We start from the raw sequence: 24343 nt of genomic DNA, 5'->3' as shown, positions 1-24343 counted from the left end.
GCTGGCTTGCTTCGGCAGGCCCTCTAGGGGGCGGGCACACACGCATTCTTGATCAGTGTAAGCTGGTTGAGTCGCGCCGCTGCGCATGCGTGTGTCGGCATCCCCAGCACTTTCTGCACGTGGCGTCGGAGGCAGAGCCACAGCGAGAGCGGGTGGAGAACAACAGACCTCGAGTGTTTGGTGATCGTCGTCGACAAGGAGGAGGTGTGTGTGTTCTCTGTCTGCTCTTCTTGAAAATTTATTTTTTTAAAAATAGCGCGAGAGCTGGCGCTGGCTGGCAGCAGCTGCTGACCCCAAAGTTGTCTGGGGCGCAGGCAGCAGCGGGGCTGGTGGGAGGAGGAGCATTGGGAAGGAGAAAGCAGCCGCCACAGCCCTGCTGCACTCCGGGCAGGATCATTTCATGCTGTGGTGTTTTTTTGTGTGTGTCCAGAAAGAGAGAGTGCCTCTCTCCCCGTCCTTATAGCGCCTAAAGTCTCTGCTCAGCCTTCCTGCCCGGGGCTGATTGAATGGAGAAGGAGGAGGGCGGGGGCTCCTCCAGGCAGCTACAGTCGAGGGTCGGTGTGGCAAAACTGGGAGGCTGCGCGCGTGAGCCCAACAGGCGCCACCACGAAAGGCGATCTTTGTCTGTCCCGCCCCTCCTCTCTGCGAAGTGCTTGCAAACCCATGGGACGCTGCTGAGTGAGACAAAAATGCAGATCTCCTTCAGGTGTCATGCGAGCCGCAGTGCCTAATTAGCTAATTAACCCCTTTGTCTCTAGAGCTTACTGAGTTTTGTGCCGGAGAAAATGCTGAGCAGAGACGCACCTTTTAAAGTGGTGATTTCATAGGGGGAGAGCTGCTACACCCACCCATAAGTACACTTTCCCCCTTCTGTGCTCCACCTCAGTTTTTTTTTCTGGTGTCACAATAATATATGGAATAAGATGGTACTTTATTATTTCTTTTAGTGTCATCATTCTAGTTTTAAAATAAGTAGTTAAGTGCTTAACATTGTGGAAGACCTCCTGCCCTGCTCCCTCCCCAGTTCAGCTATTCCATTGCACATACAAAGGAATGATTGCTGAGAGAGAAAGGGAAGGACAATAGAGCTGAACCGTCATGGAGAGGCTAATATAAATTTGTGAAAGTTTTGAAGTACTTGGCTTTTGTCTTAGATTTTTTTCGAAGAGCTCTCTATTAAAGCAGATAATAACCAAGCACTTCTGATATGAGAGCTGCGTTGCACTAGAAAAGCTTTAAAGAAAAATTAATAATATGGTACTAAAATCAGTCCACGGATATAATTCATGACCTTTATTTAGTGTTTGATAGTCATTGATTGATGACTCTCTCCCTCACTTCCTATTATCTATCTATCTATCTATCTATCTATCTATCTTTTTCCTTCCTTCCCCCTTCCCTCCTTCCTTTATCTTTCTCTCTCACTCACTCTCCCTCACTCCTTCTCTCTCTTTCCTTCCCTCTTCTCTTTCTTTCTTTCTTTCTCTCTCTTTCCCTCACTTCCTATCTATCTATCTATCTATCTATCTATCTCTTTCCTTCCTTCCTTCCTTCCTTCCTTCTCTCTCTCTCTCACTCGCTCTCCCTTACTCCCTCACTTCTTGTCTATTTATCTGTCTATGTATCTATCTCTTTCCTTCCCCCTTCCTTCCTTCCTTCCTTCCTGGCTATATATGTTTGCTTTAAGTCAAATGCAATTTGATGTTTCTGTACCTGACTTGGCTGCTGGCTTGTTGGAACACTGAGAAGGGGGTACAGAGGCTTATTGGAAAGTTGGTAGCCCTGGTGTGGTTTGTTGTGCTATCAAGTTGGTTTTGACTCCTGGCAACCACAGAACCCTGTGGTTTTCTTTGATAGAATACAGGAGCGGTTTACCATTGCCTCCTTCCACATAGTATGAAATGTTGCCTTTCAGCATCTTCCTATATCACTGCTGCCCGATATAGGTGTTTCCATTAGAACCTGCAACCTTTTGCTCCCTAGGCAAGTTACTTCCCTGCTGTGCCATTAGGTGTGGCTTGTATTCCTTGTCAGTCTAGGAGTAGGCAGTTGTGGTGTGTGTGTAGGATCTTGATTATGGAAGTTGGCTGAGCGTCAGGATGGGACAGGTGTCTTGTGTGTGTGCTGCAGTAGTATTTAGGAACATAGGAAGCTGCCATATACTGAGTCAGACCATTGGTCTATCTAGCTCAGTATTGTCTACCCATTCTGGCAGCGGCTTCTTCAAGGTTGCAGGCAGAAGTCTCTTGCAGCCCTATCTTGGAGATGCTGCCATGGAGGGAACTTGGGACCTAGATGCTCTTCCCAGAGTGGCTCCATCTCCTGAGGGGAATATCTTCCAGTGCACACACTTCTAGTCTCCCATTCAAATGCAAACCAGGGTGGACCCTGCTTAGCTAAGGGGACCAGTCATGCTTGCTACCACAAGACCAGCTCTCCTCCTCCACAACATAGGAGTATATACTGCATGTGGGCATCTGATGTAGGAATCTGCTTATGGTGGGCAAACATGTGTTATGTATGCACAGTATGTTGGGGGTGTGGTGGTGGGGGCGCAATTTCAGTGCTTGCCCCGGGCGCCGTTTTCCCTAGTTACGCCTCTGCTTGACTAACTAGATGAGTCTGTACTTCCCTTAGATGGTGACAAAAGCTTATCTCTTCCTAGATCAATGATCGTCACTGTTTTGCAAGTGGAGGCCACTTGCGGGGAGAAGAACCTTCAATGTGAGAGTCATTTCTCACCAAGCTGACCCCTGCACAGTCCTTGGCATCAGGGGTCTCCTTTTTATTTATTCTTTATTTTTATTTATTCTGATTTCTTTACTGCCCTTCCCAAAATGGCTCAGAGCAGTTTACACAGAGAAATAATAAACAAAAATAAGATGGAACCCTGTCCCCAAAGGGCTCACAATCTAAAAAGAAACATAAGGTAGACACCAGCAACAGTCACTGGAGGTACTGTGCTGGGGGTGGATAGGGCCAGTTACTCTCCCCCTGCTAAATAAAGAGAATCACCACATTAAAAGGTGCCTCTTTGCCAAGTTAGCAGGGTTTATTAGAGAAACTGGGCCCATGTGAGCTACAGCGCCATCTTGGGAGGTGTGTTCAGAGCACTGAAAGAGAGAGAGAGTTTTACCCAGTGCTTCCCCCATAAAAACCTCTTTGCCCAGTCGTCCAGCACTGTGCAAGGCACAACACTGTATGGTGGGAAGGATTCCCTCCAGGTGGTGGTGAAGAAGGCATCAGGTTTAATCCCTAGCATTTCCAGCTGGTAGCAGTGCTGCAAAAGTCCTCTGCCCCAAAGTCTTGGAAAACCGCAGTCAGAGCAGAAAATTCTAGGACTAGTGGGATGGATGATCTGATTCCATGAAGATGGCTATATGTGTTCAGATGCAGTGGTAACATGAGGTACATCACGTTCTGGGTCTTTACACAGGTCGTAGGTTCTAAAAATCTGAATGCAAGTTTCCCTGAACTTCTTTATCCTGAAAGCATAGATGATGGGGTTCATGACTGAATTGGAGTGGGTGAGGAGGATGCCAATCTGTACGACATATCTGGGGATCTCGTGAGTTTTGTTGAAATGGGTGATAGTGTTCAGAATACACATAGGCAGCCAGCACACAGCAAATAAGAAAAGTACTAAGGCCAAAGACTTGGCTGTTTTATACTCCTGCCTATAAAATATTCCTGTTCCTCTGATGCCCAGAGAACATTGCTTCAGTTTTGTTTGGATGATGCAAAAGATCTTTGCATAGAGGATTATCATGAGGATCAGTGGGACGAGAGTGCCGAAGAAAAAGCTAAAATATACCATGTACTCCATATCCATCACAGCAGTGAAATTGCATGTCACACTGGTTGAATTTTCTTCTTTTCCTGTTGCCCATCCAAACATGGGAAGAAATCCCATCACAAGAGCCAGGAGCCAGACTATTCCTAGAGCCATGCAGATTCTTTTCCGACTGGTTATCATCTTGTACCTATTTGGGGGGGGGGGTAAAAAGGTAAAGGTAAAGTGTGCCATTGAGTCGGTGTCAACTCCTGGTGACCACAAAGCCGTGTGGTTTTCTTTGGCAGAATACAGGAGGGGTTTACCATTGCTATCTCCTGTGCAGAATGAGATGATGCCTTTCAGCATCTTCTTATATTGCTGCTGCCCGATATAGGTGTTTCCCATAGTCTGGGGAACATATCAGCGGAGATTCGAACTGGCAACCTCTAGCTTGCTAGTCAAGTCAAATAAAAGCTTCGTTCAATTAGATGAGTCTTCAAGGCAACTATTCCAAAGACTGTGTTGCCTTTGGAAAACAAGTTGAGAGCAGCTGTAGAGAGCTTTTGCACTACCCTTTCCATGGGGGGGGGGATCCCTTGAGAAAAGTTGTGAGCCCTTGGGAAGAACATGCTCACGGGTCCCCATTTGCTATAAGAGTTGTTTAGGGACAATTTCAAAGCACATATTCTTTCTAAGGAGCGTTCTCTTTCTAGCTGTCATAGGGCACAACTTTACATTCATGTGGTGATACATTTGCTCAGCTGATGAAAAGCAAAATTTGTGTTATCACAAAAAATGGGGCAATCAGAGTTGCACAACAGTATGACCATTGGAAATAATGGCCATATTGTGCAATTTTTGCAATAGCACAAATAGTGATTTTGTGCAACTGCACAAGCAAAACATTGCAATGTGAACAAAAAGTTGTGCGGTATGTCAGCCACAGGCTTTACACACTGACTGTTATAAACAATTAAAAGCACCCAAATGCATGAATATCTTTGCTTACTAGTAAAAAATGATTATTCATATGTGACAATAGCATTGTTATGAGGTATTAGGCTATAACAGTTAAAATACATAAACCCAAATATCAGAACTTTCCTTAACTTTCCTTTCAATACTTTCCAAAACTGGAAGTGACAGGGAAGGGATAGTTCGCAGCTGCAACCAACTTCAGAGCTGTACTCCTTAATTACTGTAGGTTCCCTCATAGCCTTACAAAACTACTACTGTTTACTATATGAGTTAAAGAAGGAAAGAAAGAATCAAACCTCCAATACTTCCAAGTGCATTGCCAAGATCACACTTAGTGACACATTTGGCGTGACAAAGCAGCAGAACAGAAGCACTCTCCAGTTGGGTCCAACTGGTCACACTCTTCTCTCAGTCCCTGGGAGGTGGAGGTATACACCTTTGCCTGAGAAGTCAGGGGAGAAGCAATCCCTGACTGGATCTAGCTGATTGGGGTCTGCACCAATTAACTTGTGGTTCCGTTAGAATTGGGTTGCCACTTGCCCCTCCCCAGCACTGCCCAAGTCCGCGGAAGTACATGTTTACAAAGCTGCCTGTATGGTTCCGACCTCTGGGCATGTGCAAAGGCTGCTGCTACGTGGGTGCCTTGGTAAATACAGCCCTCCGTGCACTTGGGCAGTGCCAGGGAGGGGGTGAGCGGCCAGAGTACTTGATATTACTTTTCTCGCTGCCCTCCCCCGCTGGCTCCCTTCAATGTAAAAGTGTTCCTCTCAAACTGGGCGTAGTTCAGTTCTATTGCAGACTGAACCGGCCTCAGTTCAGTCAGTGATCAAACTGGCCCGGTTCCATACAAACCGGTTCTACATTGAACAGTTTGTGTGTACCCCTACCAGCTGTTCACACTTTCCCCCCAGGCCTTGGTCAACCATGCCCTACCCCCCCCCCCCGACCCCATGAGGTATTAGTATCACAATAAATGCTCTTAAGGTGTACTTTAAAAAAATTAATCTTGCCTAAGCATTGAAACCTTGCTGAGAAAATATTCTTGGCAAGTCCATTCCTAGAATTCTACCCCACCGCCAGATCTGAAATGGTGCTCCTGAATTCTCATTTATTTAATATTTTTTAAACAAATGTTCTGAATTGTGCAACAAATGGTGCAATTTGCTAAATTTGCACAACTGTCTAACAGCCAAAGATGTGCTAGAATTTGTATAATAAATTAAATAGCCTACTGTAGACTTACAATTTTATGGGAAGGGTGGGGGGAGGGAAATATTGCATACAAACCTAAGCTAATGTGTCAAAAACTGTTCTCTCCAAGCCACTTTGAAAATTCAATCCTATCTGCACCAGTACCTATATGCTGAAAATGTACATGTGTGAACCCAGTTGGTCAAATACACAAATTGATACTTGAGCACATTCAACACCTAATGCAAACAAACCCCCTGCATCTCAGCTTGAGCATTCAAACCCTGCTATTAAATCCATCCTGGTAAAATTGGCAGCTTTGACAAGTTCAACTCACCGGGTCAGCAGCCTCAATCTCAGATATCTGTCAATGGCTATGGCCAGCAGAGACATGATAGAGGCTTGTGTAAATGCCACTGGCAGGCAGCACATGAAGACACAGAAAATGTGTTGCATCTGGATGTCTAAAGTCAACACAATGGCCACAGGCATGACAAGCCCAACACAAATGTCAGCTAGTGCCAGTGAGATAATGAAGTAGAAGACAGTCTTCTGAAAGGCTGGGTTCAGCTTTATCACCCAGATGACCAGGGCATTACCCAGGATAGCAAGTACTGCAATCACAGCCTCAAAAGAAAAGTAAACATAGTCCATAATGGCTGTCATCTTGGTAGTCAACTTCTTTTCCTCAAGGCTGGAGAATCTAGTGTGAAATAACTGAAAATTGGAGTCTTCTGACAGAACAACAAAAAGAGGCTCTCTGACAAAAGGACCGGCCCACTCTACTTTCATAGTCATGCAATTCTCAGAAGAAGAAAAATCATATGTCCCTTGCAGATAAGCATGATTATGTTCTTAGGAACGGAACTCCTCCTTCCTCTTCATTTCAAGAGGAAGTCAAAAGCTCTTTTCAGCCCTTTATATTAGTGCTGGCTCTGATTTTGATAGAAGGTTCTCATTTTGAAAGTTTCAGTACCCCTAAAGGATGCCAATAATGGGCACTTGCCCATTCTTAGCTTGCTTCGATGAATGTCAATGAGAGAGAGAGTGTGTGTGTGTGTGTGTGTGTGTGTGTGTTGGCTGATCTGCTATCTATAGTCACTTGCTCACAGCTGAGATCCACATGGCTCTCTCCCAACCTTTTGGAGGAATCTGAAGACCACCCCTTTAATACAGGCTTTTGACCAATAATTGGCCCCTGACTCTCTTTTTAACATAGCTGGTTTGTTTTGTTTTGTTTAATCAGTATGTTTTTGTTGAAGTTGTATTACTGTTTTAAGTTGTATTACTGTTTTTATCTTCTTGTTAACTGCCCTGGGGTCTTTGGATGAAGGGTGGCATCATCATCATCATCATCAATAATTAATTAATTTATAATCGACATAGCAATACCAGGTGATAGCAGAATAGAAGAAAAAGAAATAGAAAAAATAACAAAATACAAAGATCTACAAATTGAAACTGAAAGGCTGTGACAAAAAAAAAACCCCAAAATAATCCCAGTGGTAATTGGCGCCCTGGGTGCTGTTCCAAAAGACCTTGAAGAGCACCTCAACACCATAGTGGCCACAGAAATCACCATCAGCCAATTACAAAAAGTAACTTTACTGGGAACAGCCTATTTTCTGCGACGATATCTACTGTATGACAACAGCAACATCATTGACAATAAAATTCAGCCATCCCAGGTCCTTGGGAAGGACTCAATGTCTGGATAAAACAAACCAGTCAATAACACCTGTCTGTGTGAATAAATTTATACACACACACACACACACACACATATATATATATACACACACACACACACACACAGAGCAATACCACTTTTTAACTCATGCGCTGGAAGTCAGATACACATTGAAGGGGTGGCATGGGGGATTGCCAGTCCATTGTGTTGTTTCGGGAGGGCAGTTACTCAAAGTATAAAGAACAACACCCATTTGTAACCCATGTCCTGACAGCCAGATACAAAGCATACATTATAAGCATACATAGCCAGCATGATGTATTGGATAGAGTGTTGGACTAGGACCAGGGAGACCCGAGTTCAAATCCCCATTCAGACATGAAACTCACTGGGTGATTCTTGGCCAGTCACTTATCTCTCAGCCTAACCTACCTCACAAGGTTGCGAGGTAGGTTGAGGATAAACCTAAACCATGTACATCACCCTGGGCTCCTTGGAGGAAGAGCGGGATATAAGTGTAAAAATCAATTAATTAAATGAATAGCACATGCATATATAACAATATATAAATAGCAGGGTTGTGCATCATGTCAGATATTATGGAGCTTTCAGACACACTAGTACTATGTTGGATTATGAGCTCTAATCAGACATGATAGCAGGGAGCCTCTTTTGGGTCGGAATTATCAGGCTAGATCTATGCTGTCAGATTTGCTGTCAGAATTGTCAGATTTATCAGCACTCTTTAAGGGCTTCTGAAAGTGCAAACAATGTTGCCCAAGTGAAACTGCAATGCCTTATTTGGAAGATGCGGAGGCAGGGAAGGGGCAAGATGTTTGGACTGACAAACCAAGCTGGCCATTAGCAACTGATGAGGTCAATAGTTGTTATCAGTTGCCTTCCAATCCCAGTGTTTCTAGGTTTCTAGGAAGAACATTGGTTCCTTCTTTATTTCTGCTCAACTGCCATTCTCAGAATTAAAAAGGAGGGTGGAGGCACCACTGAAGAAAAAAAAAAAGGAAGGGGAACCCTGTGCCTCACATATATTTATATTCAACCCTACACATTTCAGAAAAATCCTTTTTCAGGGGCTCAGAAACATTCCTTCATTTTCTTTCTTTTATAGCAAAATAACACTTATGTGATTTGGAAGGAAGGAACCTACAGACCCTCCCATTTAAAATTTGGCTGACCTCTCCTCTGTGTGTCTTTCCAGCATAGGATGAAGACTTTTTTCCAGCTGGGTTTTTGTTAAGGTTTTCTTCTGAAATTTGAGCTCTTGCTTTCTGTATGTTTCTTTTAGTTGTAAAGTGGGTCTGGCTAACATTTACATTGTTTTAGACTGTTTTTAAAAAATGATGTTTTAAAATTGTGTTTTGTAAGCTGCCTTGAAAGAAAGGCAGGATAGAATTATGAATAAATGAATGAATAAAATAACTAGTAATTACAGCCTTTCCCCTGGGAGAACAAGAATAAATCAAATTGGTAGAATTTGACAAAGAAGAAGCTCTTAATTAAAAGCACAGGCACACTTAAAAGCCTCCATAGCAATTTGTCCACAGTGGACAGGCTGGTGCTGCAATCATGTCTGAATGCTGCAAAACAGACAAACAAAAATGGCACAAATCATGACTGAAGGAACATGGAAGGACAATACAGACAACAGTGGCGTAACTATGGGGGGGGCAGGGGGGCACGTGCCCCCGGCGCCATCCTTGTTGGTCACGTGGGGGGCGCCGCCATGACCCCCACCATTGCCAATTTAAAAAAAAAAATTAAAAAAAATTAATAAAAAATTTTTCGTCGGCGCCCCCTCCCCCACGCGGTCCCTTCCATGCGCCCGCACACCCCCCTTGCTTTGCTGGCCTCAGCCTGGCTTGCCTTGTTGGCGGCGGGCCGGCGGGCGCCTAATTTCATGCTTACAGCAACATGCATTTCTCACGGAACTAGAGAGCAGCGCACGCGCGACTCGGCCGGCGTGCCGAGTCGCGCTGCGCATGCGTGAAAGTGTGCTTGTCCTCAGCTCGCCTTCTGCACGTGGCGCTGCTGCCGAGAGGAGAGCGTTGCTGGGGCTGGCGCAGGCAGGCAGGAGGACCGGGCAGCACGACGGGTCACGGACGGGGACAACACAACAAGGGCCGGTGGGGGCGGGTGGACAGACCTCGAGTCGGGGCCATCAAGCGTGCACTGAACTCTCAGTCAAGGTGTGTGTGTGTTATGTTCTTCTCTGTCTGACCCCGCGGGGTCTACAAAATGGTGCTTTTTGGAGGGGTGGTGCGGATCCTGTAATCGTGGTCTCGTTGTTAGCGGCTCAGCGCCGCCGGCGGGAAGGGTGAACTGAACTAACTTGATCAGAGTAGTGCCCTTCCTTCTGGAAGGGCCCGGCAGAGCAGAGCAGTCCACTCACTGCGGCGGCTTCTGCCTCCGTCTGGTGGTTTGGTTTCTTCTAGTTCTAGCAGACAGTGATCCCCCTTTTCTTGCCGGTGCCGGCGGCCAAGAAGCACACCCCACTTTCCTGCCCGCGACCTGACCGGGCGCGCGTTCTCCATCCCGAGGGACGCAGTGCAATTCTGGGGCACGCGCAGCGCAGCTGGGCGTGTAGACTCCGCTCTGATGCTAGCTCAGTTAAAGTGGACTTAGGAGTGCCGGACTTGGGGTGCTGTAAAACAAGCCCGCCCCCAAAGAAGGCACAATCCTGCTTCATTTCTTTGAGAATTGAGCAGGATGACGCCCGGCGCGGCGGCGCCTCTAATGCTTGATGTTCCCTCTCGGCCCCTCAGTCTTCGTATGAGGCAAATCTCCCTAACCCTGCTGGTGATCTTCCCCTCATATCCTCTTCTCTCTGGGCGAGTATCGTTTCCTTCTCGATTTTGTCAAAGCGTTGTTTGTACAGAGCCTCCCTCTGTACTTGCTAACAACCCTCATGGACCCTTTGATGTGGAACTCTCGGTGAGGAGAAGAAAGAGCCCACAGCCCCCATCAGTTCAGATCTTCCTGTTCCTCTTTTCATCCAAGGCACTCTCTCTCTTCTTTCTTTCTCTTATCCCTCCCTCCCTCCCTCTCTCTTTCTCTCTCTCTTTCTCTTTCTCTCTTTCTTTTTCATTTCTTCCTCCCTCTCATTCTCTTTCTCCCTTTCTCTCTTCCTTTCCCTCTCTCTTTTTCCTTCCTTCCTTCCTCTTGTTCTCTTTCTCCCTTTCTCTTTCTCATTCTCCCTTTCTCCTCTTCCTCTTTTCTTTTTCCTTCCTTCCTCTCTGCCTCTCCCCCCTCTTCCTCCTGAGAAAACAGTGGTTGATCCTGCTCCACAAGGAAAGCTGAGTGGCAACAGTTCTGTAGGCTAAGTTTTCAAAAGAATAATAATAATATATCAATATTAAACTAAAGTGACTCGGTAATTTTCGCTCATTAAAAAACTGTTTAAAGAAGCAGATGGACCCACTGTTTCTCTTTGAAACCTGAGTGTTATTTTATAGACTTTGTAAAATCTTGTTTTTTTCTCATGGACTATGTAAGCAAGTCATGTAGCTGCTCTAGTGTTCTAAACACTTTATTTGCTGCCCATAACTGCAAGTATGTTTTCTTTTTGAATCACATGTATATGTGATTGATTTCAATCTATTTGTGTTGGTGAAGTAAGAAGCTGAAGCTTGTGTTCCTTTAGTGGCAAAAAAACTTGTTCATCTGACAAAAGTCTTGATGTTGCCCAACATCTTACGGAATTGCTTAGTTACATTCTCAACCCAGCCCACTTTAGCTGTATTATTTGACTTTGGAACTGCAGGAGAACTTCCCTAGTGTTATCTTCCCAATGTTATTAGAAGACCTTCATGACCTTCATGAATTGTCTAGTAATGTGATTTACCATTTACTTTTTCTTTTGTATGCTAGCTTATATCTATACCACCAATATAACTGGATAACACAGATAAATTTAATATATAACTAAGTGAATTCACAGATTACTTCATTAAACAGTTACCGAGATGCTAGACTGATCATATATATGACTAAATAAAAGTTAAAAATGGAAAAGCTATATTTGTTCAGTTGCTGAAAACTTCTTACAACTACCCTAGTGTAGAACTGTAGCTTGCACAGAATCTTAACTGGTGGTGCAACACAAAGAGGCAATAATGTGTCAGTGAACAGCAATATAGAAGCAACATTGATGGTTCTATATTATAAACTGATTGTTTTTTTAATGCATTGCTGGAGGCAGCAGGAGGAAGTAGTTTGATGTGCATAGTTTTCCATTAGGATCTCTGGGGTTTATGTGAAGTTTATTTGTGTAGCAAACATCTTGCAGATGTGGCGTACCAACTTCTGCAGTATTTGAAATTAAAAATAGATATCTGTTGAAAATGAGCACATTTAAAAAAATATCTGTGCATTCTTTAAAGATCTCTATCTTGACTGTTGTCTCACAACCAGTCTTGGAGACTGCTGTGCGTTACCTGTAAAGAATTTACTATCCCTCCAAGTGCCTTAGGACCACCAATGTGCACTTCTGATACTGAAGGTAAATTATGTGGATTTTATTTCTGTACCATTTTATTTACATAGTTCCACCCTGAGGTGTCAGATATCATGGAAACTGGGAGGCATCTAGGACATCTAGGAGTTTCTGTGTAATTTATCAAGTGATTGAAAAAGCTGTGTGTTGGTTTACTTCCCACTTGCTTGAGCAATGTTCCAGCTGCCGGCTTGTTTCCTTCAGAGAAGATCCTTCTTTGTAGAAATAACATTGGCAAGAGATTTAAAACGTATATAGAGTGAAGATCTATAGGTGCATACCAGAAGTTGGGAACAAGGTGGCAGTTGCTCTGCTGGTTTTGGCAGCCACATCTAACTTCTTCCCTGAGCATGCACAAGCATTTGCACATCTGGCTGCCATCTTGCTCCCTAGGCAAGTTACTTCCCTGCTGTGCCATTAGGTGTGGCTTGTATTCCTTGTAAATCTAGGAGTAGGCAGTTGTGTGTGTGTGTGTGTGTGTGTGTGTGTGTAGGTGTAGGATCTTGATTATGGAAGTTGGCTGTGTGTCAGGATGGGACAGGTGTCTTGTGTGTGTGCTGCAGTAGTATTTAGGAACATAGGAAGCTGCCATATACTGAGTCAGACCATTGGTCTATCTAGCTCAGTATTGTCTACCCAGTCTGGCAGCGGCTTCTCCCAGGCTGCAGGCAGGAGTCTCTTGCAGCCCTATCTTGGAGATGCTGCCATGGAGGGAACTTGGGACCTAGATGCTCTTCCCAGAGTGGCTCCACCACCTGAGGGGAATATCTCCCAGTGCTCACACTTCTAGTCTCCATTCAAATGCAAACCAGGGTGGACCCTGCTTAGCTAAGGGGCGGTGGGGGCGGCGGCGGCGGGGGGGGCAATTTCAGTGCTTGCCCCGGGCGCCGTTTTCCCTAGTTACGCCTCTGACAGACAACACTGGAATGCAACAATTCAATGTGTTTGAATTATCTGTAAGAAACGGTTTATAGAGAAAAAAGGGCTACTGTGGAAACAGTGTATCTCCTAATCATTAGTTCTCATCAGCTGGTTATCCTCAGCTATTCTCTAGTAATTTGCCTGATAAAGAAGTGGTTGGCCAGCTGCCATAACACCATATCTACCAACTGAGTATAACACATCATGCATCTAGTGACATGGGTTCTAGTCCACCACAGCTTATATAACAAGAGGTATTTGTCAGGGCGGGCCTTAGATGTGTGCAGAAACAGTTCAAATCAAACTGGGTTAGGCCTAGTCTGATACAAACCAGTTCGACTTGGTTTGAGGACTATGTTTGTAAAGGGAAATCTGGTGAGGATCCACTCCAGCTGCCCTTAGAAGACTTTTAAAGGATTCCCCACCCCTTTGCTTGTGAAGGATCCCCCCGCCCCAGTGCTTTTGAAGGGCTCAGTAGATGTGAATGGGACTGCTTCTTTCACTCCCCTGGGGAGCAGAGCATTTATTTTGGCCACCTCTCATCCAGACACAATATATCTCACCCAGCATGAGAATAAAGGGAAACTTGTGCACAGCTCTGCTGCTATGAGTGGTGGGAGGAAGAGAATATTTTCTAATTTCCCATTGGCTGACACATGCAGTGGTACAGCACCACTGTGCACGACATCAAGGCTGTTGCAGGCTTGTAAGGCAGCCCTGATGCTATAGGGAATGAGCAGCTGTGCAGTCAGTGCTATTGAAGTTATTCCCATTTTGGACAATGGGAGTGATAGCAGTGGCTGGTGTTGGTGTAGCAAGCATGAATTGTCCTCTTTGCTAAACAGGGTCTACTCTGGTGTGCATTTGAATGGGAGACTACCTGTGAGCACTGTAAGATATTCCCCTCAGGATGGAACTGCTCTGGGGAGAGCATCTGCATGTTTGCATGCAGGAGGTTTCAAGTTCCCTCCCTGGCATCTCCTGGGAGAGACTCCTGCCTGTAACCTTGGAGAAGCCACGGCCTGGGTAGACAATACTGAGCTAGATGGACCAATGGACTGACATGGTATAAGGCAGCATCCGATGTTCCTAGTATTGAGTGTGCAACAGCTTGTTCCCTGCAAGCTTGGAGCTGTCCTATGTGTACAAAGCAGCCCAAATGCAGTGTACAGTGGTTCCATGCCACTGTTCATCATGTTGGCCAGTAACATTTAGCAGTCATGGGATAAGGGGACAAGTACATGTGTGGATTGCTAACTGGTCGAAAGACAGGAAACAGAGGGTAGGGATAAATGGAGAGTTTTCACAATGGAGGGAAGTAAGAAGTGGGGTACCCCAGGAATCTGTACTCAGACCGATACTTTTCAATTTATTCATAAATGATCTAGAAGTAGGGGTAAGCAGCGAGGTGGCCAAATCTGCAGATGATACCAAATTCTTTTGGGTAGTGAAATCAAAAATGGATTGTGAGGAGCTCCAAAAGGATCTCTCCAAATTGGGTGAGTGGGCGACAAAATGGCAAATGCGGTTCAGTGTTGGCAAGTGTTAAGTGATGCACATTGGGATGAAAACCCCAACTTCAAGTATACGTTGATGGGATCTGAGCTGTTGGTGACTGACCTGGAGAGGGATCTTGGGGTTGTGGTGGACAGCTCATTGAAAGTGTCGACTCAATGTGTGGCAGCTGTGAAAAAGGCCAATTCCATGCTAGGGATCATTAGGAAGGGGACTGAAAATAAAACGGCTACTATTATAACACCCTTATACAAAACTATGGTGCGGCCACACGTGGAGTACTGTGTACAATTCTGGTCACCACATCTAAAAAAGGACATTGTAGAACTGGAAAAGGTGCAGAAGAGGGCAACCAAGATGATCAGGGGCTTAGAGCACCTTTCTTATGAGGCAAGGCTTCAACACCTGGGGCTATTTAGTTTAGAAAAAATATGACTGCAGGGAGACATGATAGAGGTCTATAAAATCATGCATGGTGTGGAGAAAGTGGACAGAGAGAAATTCTCCCTCTCACATAACATCAGAACCAGTGGTCATCCCATGAAATTGATTGCCAGGAAATGTAGGACCAACAAACAGAGGTATTTTTTCACACAATGCATAATCAACTTGTGGAATTCTCCACCACAAGATGTGGTGACAGCCAACAACCTGGATGGCTTTAAGAGGGGAATAACTTCATGGAGGAGAGGTCTATCAATGGCTATTAGTTGGAGGGCTATAGGCTACCTCCAGTCTGAAAGGCAGGAGTACCAGTTGCAGGGGAGTAACAGCAGGAGAGAGGACACATCCTCAACTCCTGCCTGTAGGCTTCCAGTGGCATCTGGTGGGCCACTGTGCGAAACAGGATGCTGGACTAGATGGGCCTTGGGCCTGATCTAACAGGGCTGTTTTTATTTGTTCCTTTAAAAAAAAAGAATGAACGGCAGTTGCACATTTTAACAGCCCTGAACTGTGGGTTTTATAAGTGGTTTTAACATCTCAGTCAAAATGTGGAGACAAAAGTAGATCTGATCTATAGATGTACTCCTGATGTAGGAAGATTCAGAGAACATCTTTATTTTAGGCTTCATAACTATTGTAAAGAACAAGATTTTAAGATAAAAGAGCATGAACATAATAGAACTCGAGTGATAGCTATCGAGTACCTCTTTGAGACTGCGGTGTCCTCTGTAGATGTCAAACCCAAGGTTTATTTTAGGCCCAAAGACAGAATTTTATCTCCCAAAGTGTGAAATACATAATTTTGGTGGGGCCATCAAAAAGGTTTGTTCTGCTTGTTCCTTGCAGGCTTAGGGCTGTCCTATGAATGCACAGTAACCCAAATCCGGTGTGCAGTGGTGCCGCCGTGCCACTGTGCATCATCAAGGGCATTATTCTACCCCTTCTCCCTTCACGACCATCAAGTGCTGAAGTTCGAAGACTCCTGCGTGGGGGTCAAACAAAGCCCTACACTGTGTACACTCCATTCCTGCCCCTTCTTTCAAACTTCCAGAAATCTCCCTCAATTCCTTGTATGGGGACACAGGGGCGGTCCAAGACATTTTGCTGCCTGAGAAGAAGGTCGTCTCTCCCCTGCCAATCGACAAATGGTTGTTCAGCACTTGTAGGCCATACTACTGAGGCAGTGATGGGATGCAAACACTCTCAGACTATGCCACCAAGTCAGGCAGTGGTGGCAGGAGTGTCCCTAGCCCATGTCAGGGTGGATAGGGGAAATAAGAGACACATCCCAGCAGGATAGGGATGGAGAAATGAACAGCATCCCCGAGGGGTGAGGATGAGCAGTGGCAGCATGTGGCAGGGTGATGCCCATGTTGTCAAGGAGCTACTGCTTGCTGCCTTCTGAGTTTCTTCAGACACCTCTGCATGAGGTTCACTCTTCCTCATGGAAAGGCTGTCCTGAGAGATTAGCCGTGGTATTTTGAAGAGGAAGGTGCACTCGCTGTTTCTGTGCCAGTCAACAGCCCATCTGCATTGCTAGTGGAGCTGGGCGCTACTTCGTGCCTACTAAGCTAATGGGAGTGGATCACAACTGCCCCGATGTATAAATCAGTAAACACAGAGCAGCCCCTACGTCCATTAGCAATGCGGACTGACAAACCGGGACTGAATGCAAATAACATGGAGGTACTTTTTGTGTGGGGTTGGACCTCAAGAGACAGCTTCAGTCTGCCTGTCCTGGATAGGGTTATACTCCCTTAGAAGGAACAAGTATGCAGTCTAGGAGTACTTCTGGATCCAAGCCTCTCTCTGGTGTCTCCAGATTGATTACTGTATGTGCTCTATGTTGGGCTTCCTCTGTACGCAGTCCAGTAACTCTCGAAGAGACCACGTTACACCTATACCAGGGCAGCACAACTCAAATGCCCTAGTGGGCCAGAATCAACCACAACTTGTCATGCAGGGGCCAAGGTCAATTTTTAGCACATTATTACATTAAACTTAAAATATATATTAGTTACTTGTGGATCTATTCCCCCTGTCAATGGACCCAAGAATAGTGACCAGAAAATAGGTCCTGTACCTGCTCAATCAGTGGGGTCCCTGGAGTGCAAGCCAGCCCAAAATAAATGCCAACTCCTCTCTTCTCCCTAAATTGTCATTGCTTTCAGGCTGCAATCCTAGGCACGCTTACATGGGACTAAACCTCACTGGGTACACCATGGAACATATTTCTGAGCAAACATGCATAGGATGGCGCTATAAGGCAGTTTCCAGCTCCAGTGTAGCAGCAGGGTTCCTGGGGGCCAGTAAAATAGTCTCTGTGGGCTGAATCCGGCCTCCAGGACTTATGTTGTGCAGGCCTGACCTATACTAAAAGAACTGCACTGGCCAGCAATATGTTTCCAGACAAAATGCATAGTGCTGGTTATAACCTATAATCCCTAAAACAGCTTAGGTCCAGGGAACTTAAGAGAATGCCTTCTTTATTATGAGCTCCACCACCTATTGAGATCATCTGGGGAGGTCTGTCTGCAGTTGCCACCATTGCTGACCCAAGGCTTCAGAATGTACTCCTGTTGAAGTAAGAGTTCTCCCCATTTCTGATAACTTTTAAGAAGGCAGTTAAGTAGAGATGTGCAAATCGATTCAGAGCCAAATAAATTCAACTCAAGTCTGGGTAATTCGAGTGATTCAGATTCAAATTGAATCACCCCTTAAAAAGGCAATTCAATTTGAATTCAAATTGGGTTTTCAAAATTTGATTTGAATTCAATTCCAGAGCTGTTTGGCACCTTTTAAAAACCATTCATGCTCCCTGGTTGGTTATAAAAGGCACCAAAACAGGGTCAAATCAATTTGAAATTTGATTTGAATTAGAAACAAATTTTTGGAATTGGATTCAAATTTGAGATGAATTAAAAAATTCATTTTGTGCACATCTCTACAGTTAAGACACATTTGTTCACCAGGCTTTTAATTCGACTTACAGATTTTAGCTTTGTTCTAAACTGAGTAGGAGAGAGGGAGGAGCTTCCAACCCTTAACTCTGGTTTATATAGTTTGCACGAACCAGAGGACAAGGCAGCAGAATCCGGACAACCTGATGCTGCCTTCAAACCTGAGGTTTCGGTAGTAAAAGCAAACCGGAAGTTCAAATTTAGGTTTGGGGTCAAAACCCGACCCACGGTTCAACAGTGAAACCACAGCTTTACGCATTTGGGCAACCACAGTCTTGAACCTCTTGCATGTTTGCCTCCATCTCCCCATTATGTCTGAAGGCAGCCAAGATTTTCAGTGGTATTGCATTGGACTAGCACTGTCAACTTATGTACTTACTTCTGTCCCACTATAATAACCACTCAACAGTGCAATCCTTAGATACTCCACTCTGGATTGGAAAGTAAATGAAATCGTACATGCAAAGAGAATGAGGGTGTGGTGAAGCATAACTTCGTAATAAATAGGATAACATAGGGACATAGGAACATAGGAAGCTGCCATATACTGAGTCAGACCATTGGTCTACTTAGCTCAGTATTGTCTTCACAGACTGGCAGCATCTTCTCCAAGGTTGCAGGCAAGATTCTCTCTCGGCCCTACTGTATGCTTTGGTAGTTTGTTGGTTCAATTAAAAAATCTTGTCCTATTAAAAAAAATAAATAAATCTTGTCCTATCTTGAAGAAGCCAGAGAGGGAACTTGAAACCTTCTGCTCTTCCCAAAGTGGCTCCATCTCCTAAGGGGAATATCTTACAGTGCTCACACTTCTAGTCTCCCATTCATATGGGACCAGGGCAGACCCTGCTTAACCAAGGGTACAAGTCATGCTTGCTATCACAAGACCAGCTCGCTTGGATCATGGAGAGCCTCCATAATGCATACAGTTGCAGAATGCAATGGTGGTGCTAGGTTACATTGCTACAAGAGAAGAGCAATAGGCGACTATTCCACCATCCCAGGAAACTGCTCTCTCTCTCTCTCTCTCTCTGTGTGCCATGAACCCAGAGCTATAGATTGTGAATCAGCATATGATACCTTTTTTAGAACCAGCTGCCCTTATTTCACAATAAGATTGATTTGTTGCTCAGCCTGTGTCTTTTCTTAAGGAAGAGAGCTGGTCTTGTGGTAGCAAGCATGACTTGTCCCCTTAGCTAAGCAGGGTCTGCCCTGGTTGCATCTGAAAGGGAGGCTAGAAATGTGAGCACTGTAAGATATCCCCCTTAGGGGATGAAGCCGCTCTGGGAAGAGCATCTAGGTTCCAAGTTCCTTCCCTGGCATCTACAAGATAGGGCTGAGAGAGATTCCTGCCTGCAACCGCTGACAGTCTGTGTAGACAATACTGAGTGAGATGGACCTATGGTCTGACTCAGTATATGGCAGCTTCCTATGTTCCTATGTTTCTCTTAAATAAACAGTGTATTACTATTACCATGTATATACTGCTTCTCAAAGTGGCCTACACAGGGGAAAAAAGATGGTTCCCTGCCCCCAAAACCTCACAATCTATTGCATAAGTCTCCAATGCTCTCTGTTCAAGCACTCTTGCCCTATAAAGGCAACCATGAACTTACTTTCATTGTTTTCAGATAGTGCATGAATGTATTATTAGGATCATGGGTTCCAACCTGAGCTGAATTTAATTTGCAGCGGACATAGATATACATAGATATACAAGCCCACTTCCCCTTAAATGTTTTTTTTAGTTCTTGAATGAAGCTAGTAACTTCCTGTGAGGTTGGGCAATGTAACAGAAACCTTTTCAACATTTCTAGTTAATTGGTAGAAAAAATTATTTAAGAGTCCTTCTTTACTGGAGATCTTGGGGATGTATGCATAAGGTAATAGGTATCCTTATCTAGCCTGTGATAAAATTAGTTGTCAGAAGCAAAATTAGGGTACTACCTGGAAATCTGCTGGTGAAGTTGGTATGATTGCTTTTTGGTTATGGAATTTCATGTTACATCTTGGTTATACTTCTTCTTTTTCCTCCTCAAAGGCTCTACTTAATTGGTTTATTGATCTTTATCAGTGCTTCAAATGTGTTGTTTGTTTCAGGATAACTTGCCAAAGCACACCTGGAATCTGAAGGATCACCAGGGATTCTGGGAGATTAACAAGGATAAACCTCTAGAGACAACTTTCCCCCCTTTGGATTCCTACACAAAACTTACATTTTTGAGAGGCGGTGTGCTCACACAACATCTGCAATTGCATATCAAGTGAAATTTCAGGTTTGGAAAAAATTAAGACAGGTTGCCATCTCAGGTGAAGGTTCACATCCCAGCTTTTTCCTACTGGATTCTCACATTTGGCTTCTAACCAAAGATGACTGAGAGCAACCAGACCATGGACATCCAACTCATTGTCTACATCATTATTGAGTCCTTGATAGCAGTGAGTGCCACCTTGGGAAATGCCCTGGTCATCTGGGTGGTGAAACTCACCCCTGCTTACCAGAACACCACCTTTTACTTCATTGTCTCCTTAGCAGTGGCTGATATTGCGGTTGGGGTCCTTGTGATTCCTTTGGCCATCGTAGTGAGCTTGGGGATTGTGCTCCACTTCTATGCTTGCCTCTTCATCTGCTGCATACTGATGGTCTTTTGTCATGCATCCATCATGTCCTTGCTGGCCATAGCAATTGATCGGTACCTAAGAGTGAAACTGGCCACACGGTGAGTAGTACCATTAAGTTGGGACTAAGGATTGTAGTCGAGGAAGTTGCAATTTATTTCATAGTGGTGTAACAGCTCATGAAGATGAATACGATAAATATTTATATACCGCTTTTCAACAAAAGTACCCAAATTGGTATACAGTGATAGGTAGATAGATAGATAGATAGACAGACAGACAGATAGAATGGTCCTCTGTCTCCAAAGGGCTCACAATCTAAAAAAGAAGCACAAGATAGACACCAGCAAAAGCCACTGGAGGGATGCTGTGGTGGGGATGGATGGATGGATGAAATACTCTCCCTGTGCTTTCTTCCAACCCACCCAAATATAAATGACAACCTGTATACAGTTCCATATCTCTGGCACCAAAGCCATCTTTCCAGTTTCCCATTTGCTTGAACAGGCTGGTTATCAGTCACTTCTCAGATAAAGGCAAATTTAACTGAATCTAGAGTGAGCAGCTCATTGCAGAATAAATTTGTACAAAGCTTTGATCTTGGAAATTGATGACAGAGAGTTAAAATCAAAATAAAATCAGTTTTATTTAGGGTAATAGGGATACAGGAAGGAGTTATTGATTAATAAGCAACACAATATTAACTGACAAAACTAATAAGATGAATAATACTAAATTGAGACTCATGAAGAGGCATTTTCGCTTGAGATCCAAATTAAAATCAACTCAAGGAGGTTGGAGAAATGGGCCTTTAGAAAACAGCTTTAGCAAGGAGGGAGGAGAGCAAAAGAGCTTGGATTAGAGGTTGGTTAATACACCTGTATCCTTCCAATGGTATGTCGGATAGTTGTTGCTCAGCAGGTGCCAAGGGACCTCTCTCCAGGGACAAGCAGAAAAACGGGATTTAGGAGTGGAGATACGTGTGCCATTCACGGATCAGGAAGCCAGTAAGAGTCTAAAAGATGGCCTGATCCCAGGGGACCAGTTCTCTGATGCAGCCAAATGTGCTGCACAGATTGGGCCTGGAGACAGGGACAAACTGGAGATTGAAAGTGGGATGGGCACGAGGGCCAAGGCACAGCCAGATGGAATAGCTGATGCCCAAAAGCACGTACATGCAGTGGGTGAATCTAGAGAAGAAGCACACTGCTTGATGGGGTTTGTGGTACAAATAGGCAGAATCCTGCCCTGGGGCCAAATGTTGACCATACCTCTTTGCAGAAAAGGGTGGCATATGCGGCAGACAAAAGAATACATTTTGTCCTTTTCAATCCTAGGTGGGTTTGCTCTAAGGCACAATGAAGTGAAAAGGTTTAGACAACTTGTATGTAAAAAAAACCCATTGACCCAGATCTTATCTTGTGTCCGGAAGACCTTCTGGGTGGAAGATGTTCCCTTAACATAAGGAGCACTTTCCCCATGATTCATGCCAACCATTAACACATATGTTAGAGGGATAAGCCTGCTGCAGTCTTATCTGTTCTTCCTGTCCAGGCGATTAGCTAGAAGGCTAATCTTTTGTGCCCACACCAATAAGAGGTTCAGCTACTCCTTTAGAGAAATAGCTTCTCCTTAACTTGGCAACATCCTCTGTGCATGAAAAGCACGGAGAATAGTTCCTCTTTCAGTTGTATGTCAGGCTTGACACTGGAGTTACCTTCCCATGCTACCTGCTAGGTGACTTATTCCTGGGAGTTAGCCCATGTAGGCAAATGGGGAGCTCACAATCCCACAAGTCAAAATGGAAACTACAAGCCTGTAGTTCCAAATCAGATGTAGGGGTGCTGCTGGGAGCCCTCAGACAGGCTGTTCTCTTAACAGTTCCCTATGGCCGAAACACTCGAAACATTTCAAGTTTGTTCCAACTGGTTCAATTGTTGTTTTGATGAAACACTTCGGCCACCGACATTACCCCCCGAGCTCAAAACAAAATGGAAAATCTGTTTCGTGCACAACCCTAATCTGTACACAGATATAGTCATTCACATGTTATGCTGAATGCAGGTACAGAAGTGCACTTCTTATCTGTACCATGCATTTGAAGGGCCTGTATCCAGGCTCACTTTTAAAATGAACACAGGTACAGTCATTCACACAGACATGTGTATGAGTGTACAGAAATCTGTATACTTGTACAGCATAATGTCTGAATTTGGCTAACGTGCTGCATTAGTCAGGAACTCAACAGCAGTGCTGGTACTTCTGATGTTGCACTGGACTGGTGCTATGTTAGTCAGGATGTCACTCAGTGAATACAAATGCCCCCAAAGGTGATCTTTCCTTGGCCTGAAATGTCTTTGAGTCTTACCAGTCATACTGTATGAGGATGCTGCAAATAAATATTTAAAAGATTTGTAATTCACATGTTGAAGATTTTCTTTTTCAAACAGGTATAGGACAATTGTCACACAAAGAAGAATCTGGGTGGCTCTTGGCACCTCTTGGCTTGTGTCTCTGTTGATCGGGCTTCTGCCCATGTTTGGATGGAACCAAAGGGATCCCCACAGCTCCAGCTACTTGAAATGTTATTACCGAGCAGTGATGAGCATGGATTATGTGGTGTATTTTAGCTTCTTTTCCTGGATTGTTGTCCCACTGCTGATCATGTGTGTTCTCTATGCAGCGATCTTCTACATCATGCAAACAAAACTGAAACAAAATGTAACAGGTGCCAAAGAAGGAAGAATATTTTATGGGAAGGAGTTCAAGATGGTCAAATCATTGGCCCTGGTCTTCTTCTTATTCATTATTTCCTGGGTGCCTCTAATAGTTATCAACTCCTTCACACTCTTCTGCCAAACGTGTAGCATTCCTTTGTATCTGTTAGACGTTGCCATTCTGCTTTCCCACGCCAATTCAGCCATGAACCCTGTTGTTTATGCCTTCAGGATCAAGAAGTTCAGAGAAACGTATATCTTGATTTTGAAACAAGAATTAGATGTGCCTAGAGCTGAGATTACAGCATCAGAGGGAGTGACTGATGATAATATCTGAAATGGAGGCATAGCCCCACCGAAAATCCTATCTTTGTTTACCATTATGTTTTATTGTAAAGCACTCTGAGAGCTTTTGCTGAAAAGCAATACATAAATAAAATATTCATATTAATACTTTGGGAGAGGAGAGCTGGTCTTGTGGTAGCAAGCATGACTTGTCCCCATAGCTAAGCAGGGTCCGCCCTGGTTGCATATGAATGGGAGACTTGATGTGTGAGCACTACAAGATATTCCCCTCAGGGGATGAAGCCACTCTGGGAAGAGCAGAAGGTTTCAAGTTCCCTCCCTGGCTTCTCCAAGATAGGGCTGAGAGAGATTCCTGCCTGCAACCTTGGAGAAGGCGCTGCCAGTCTGTGAAGACAATACTGAGCTAGATGGACCAATGGTCTGACTCAGTATATGGCAGTTTCCTATGTACTCCCCCGCCCCCCACTAATGTGAATGTATAACATGGGTATACCCATGGAGAAGCTGTAATGGTGCACACGGTTTCCAAGAACCCGGATGCAGCTGCTGTTGGAGCCACTTCGCTTGTCATGATGGGCTCCTGGTGGCAGCCCCCAACACTCCGTTTCTCCCCCACTGTGTGCATGGCGGCAGCAGCAGCCTCACTGAAGGAGTAGCCCACTGCTCAGCCCCCACTTCTGTTGCCGCCATGCGTGGCGGTGAGAGAAGGGGTGCCCCACA

General features: G+C 44.7%; 2 protein-coding genes across 3 annotated transcripts; one reads left to right on the top strand and one right to left on the bottom strand.

The window, feature by feature from the left end:
- LOC128325182 (adenosine receptor A3-like) lies at positions 1-23770 on the top strand. 2 transcript variants are annotated; one of them, XM_053250694.1, is made up of 4 exons: positions 1-204; positions 12032-12150; positions 20082-20701; positions 23051-23770. In XM_053250694.1, the coding sequence occupies exons 3-4, from the start codon at positions 20352-20354 to the stop codon at positions 23652-23654; spliced, it is 954 nt and encodes a 317-aa protein (XP_053106669.1). In that variant the 5' UTR covers positions 1-204; positions 12032-12150; positions 20082-20351; the 3' UTR covers positions 23655-23770. The 2 variants fall into 2 exon arrangements, with proteins under 2 accessions (XP_053106669.1, XP_053106668.1); XM_053250693.1 differs by lacking the exon at positions 12032-12150 and having other exon boundaries at positions 4-204.
- LOC128325186 (adenosine receptor A3-like) lies at positions 3282-6716 on the bottom strand. Its single transcript, XM_053250699.1, has 2 exons — positions 6282-6716; positions 3282-3983 (listed from the first exon to the last, which is right to left on the bottom strand). The coding sequence occupies exons 1-2, from the start codon at positions 6608-6610 to the stop codon at positions 3377-3379; spliced, it is 936 nt and encodes a 311-aa protein (XP_053106674.1). The 5' UTR covers positions 6611-6716; the 3' UTR covers positions 3282-3376.
- Positions 23771-24343: the final 573 nt, after the last annotated feature.

Source organism: Hemicordylus capensis, chromosome 4 (assembly GCF_027244095.1).
Source record: "Hemicordylus capensis ecotype Gifberg chromosome 4, rHemCap1.1.pri, whole genome shotgun sequence".
Taxonomy (NCBI): Eukaryota; Metazoa; Chordata; class Lepidosauria; order Squamata; family Cordylidae; genus Hemicordylus; species Hemicordylus capensis.
The sequence above is the reverse complement of the archived record's forward strand: the minus strand, read 5'-3'. Positions and strand labels throughout refer to the sequence as shown.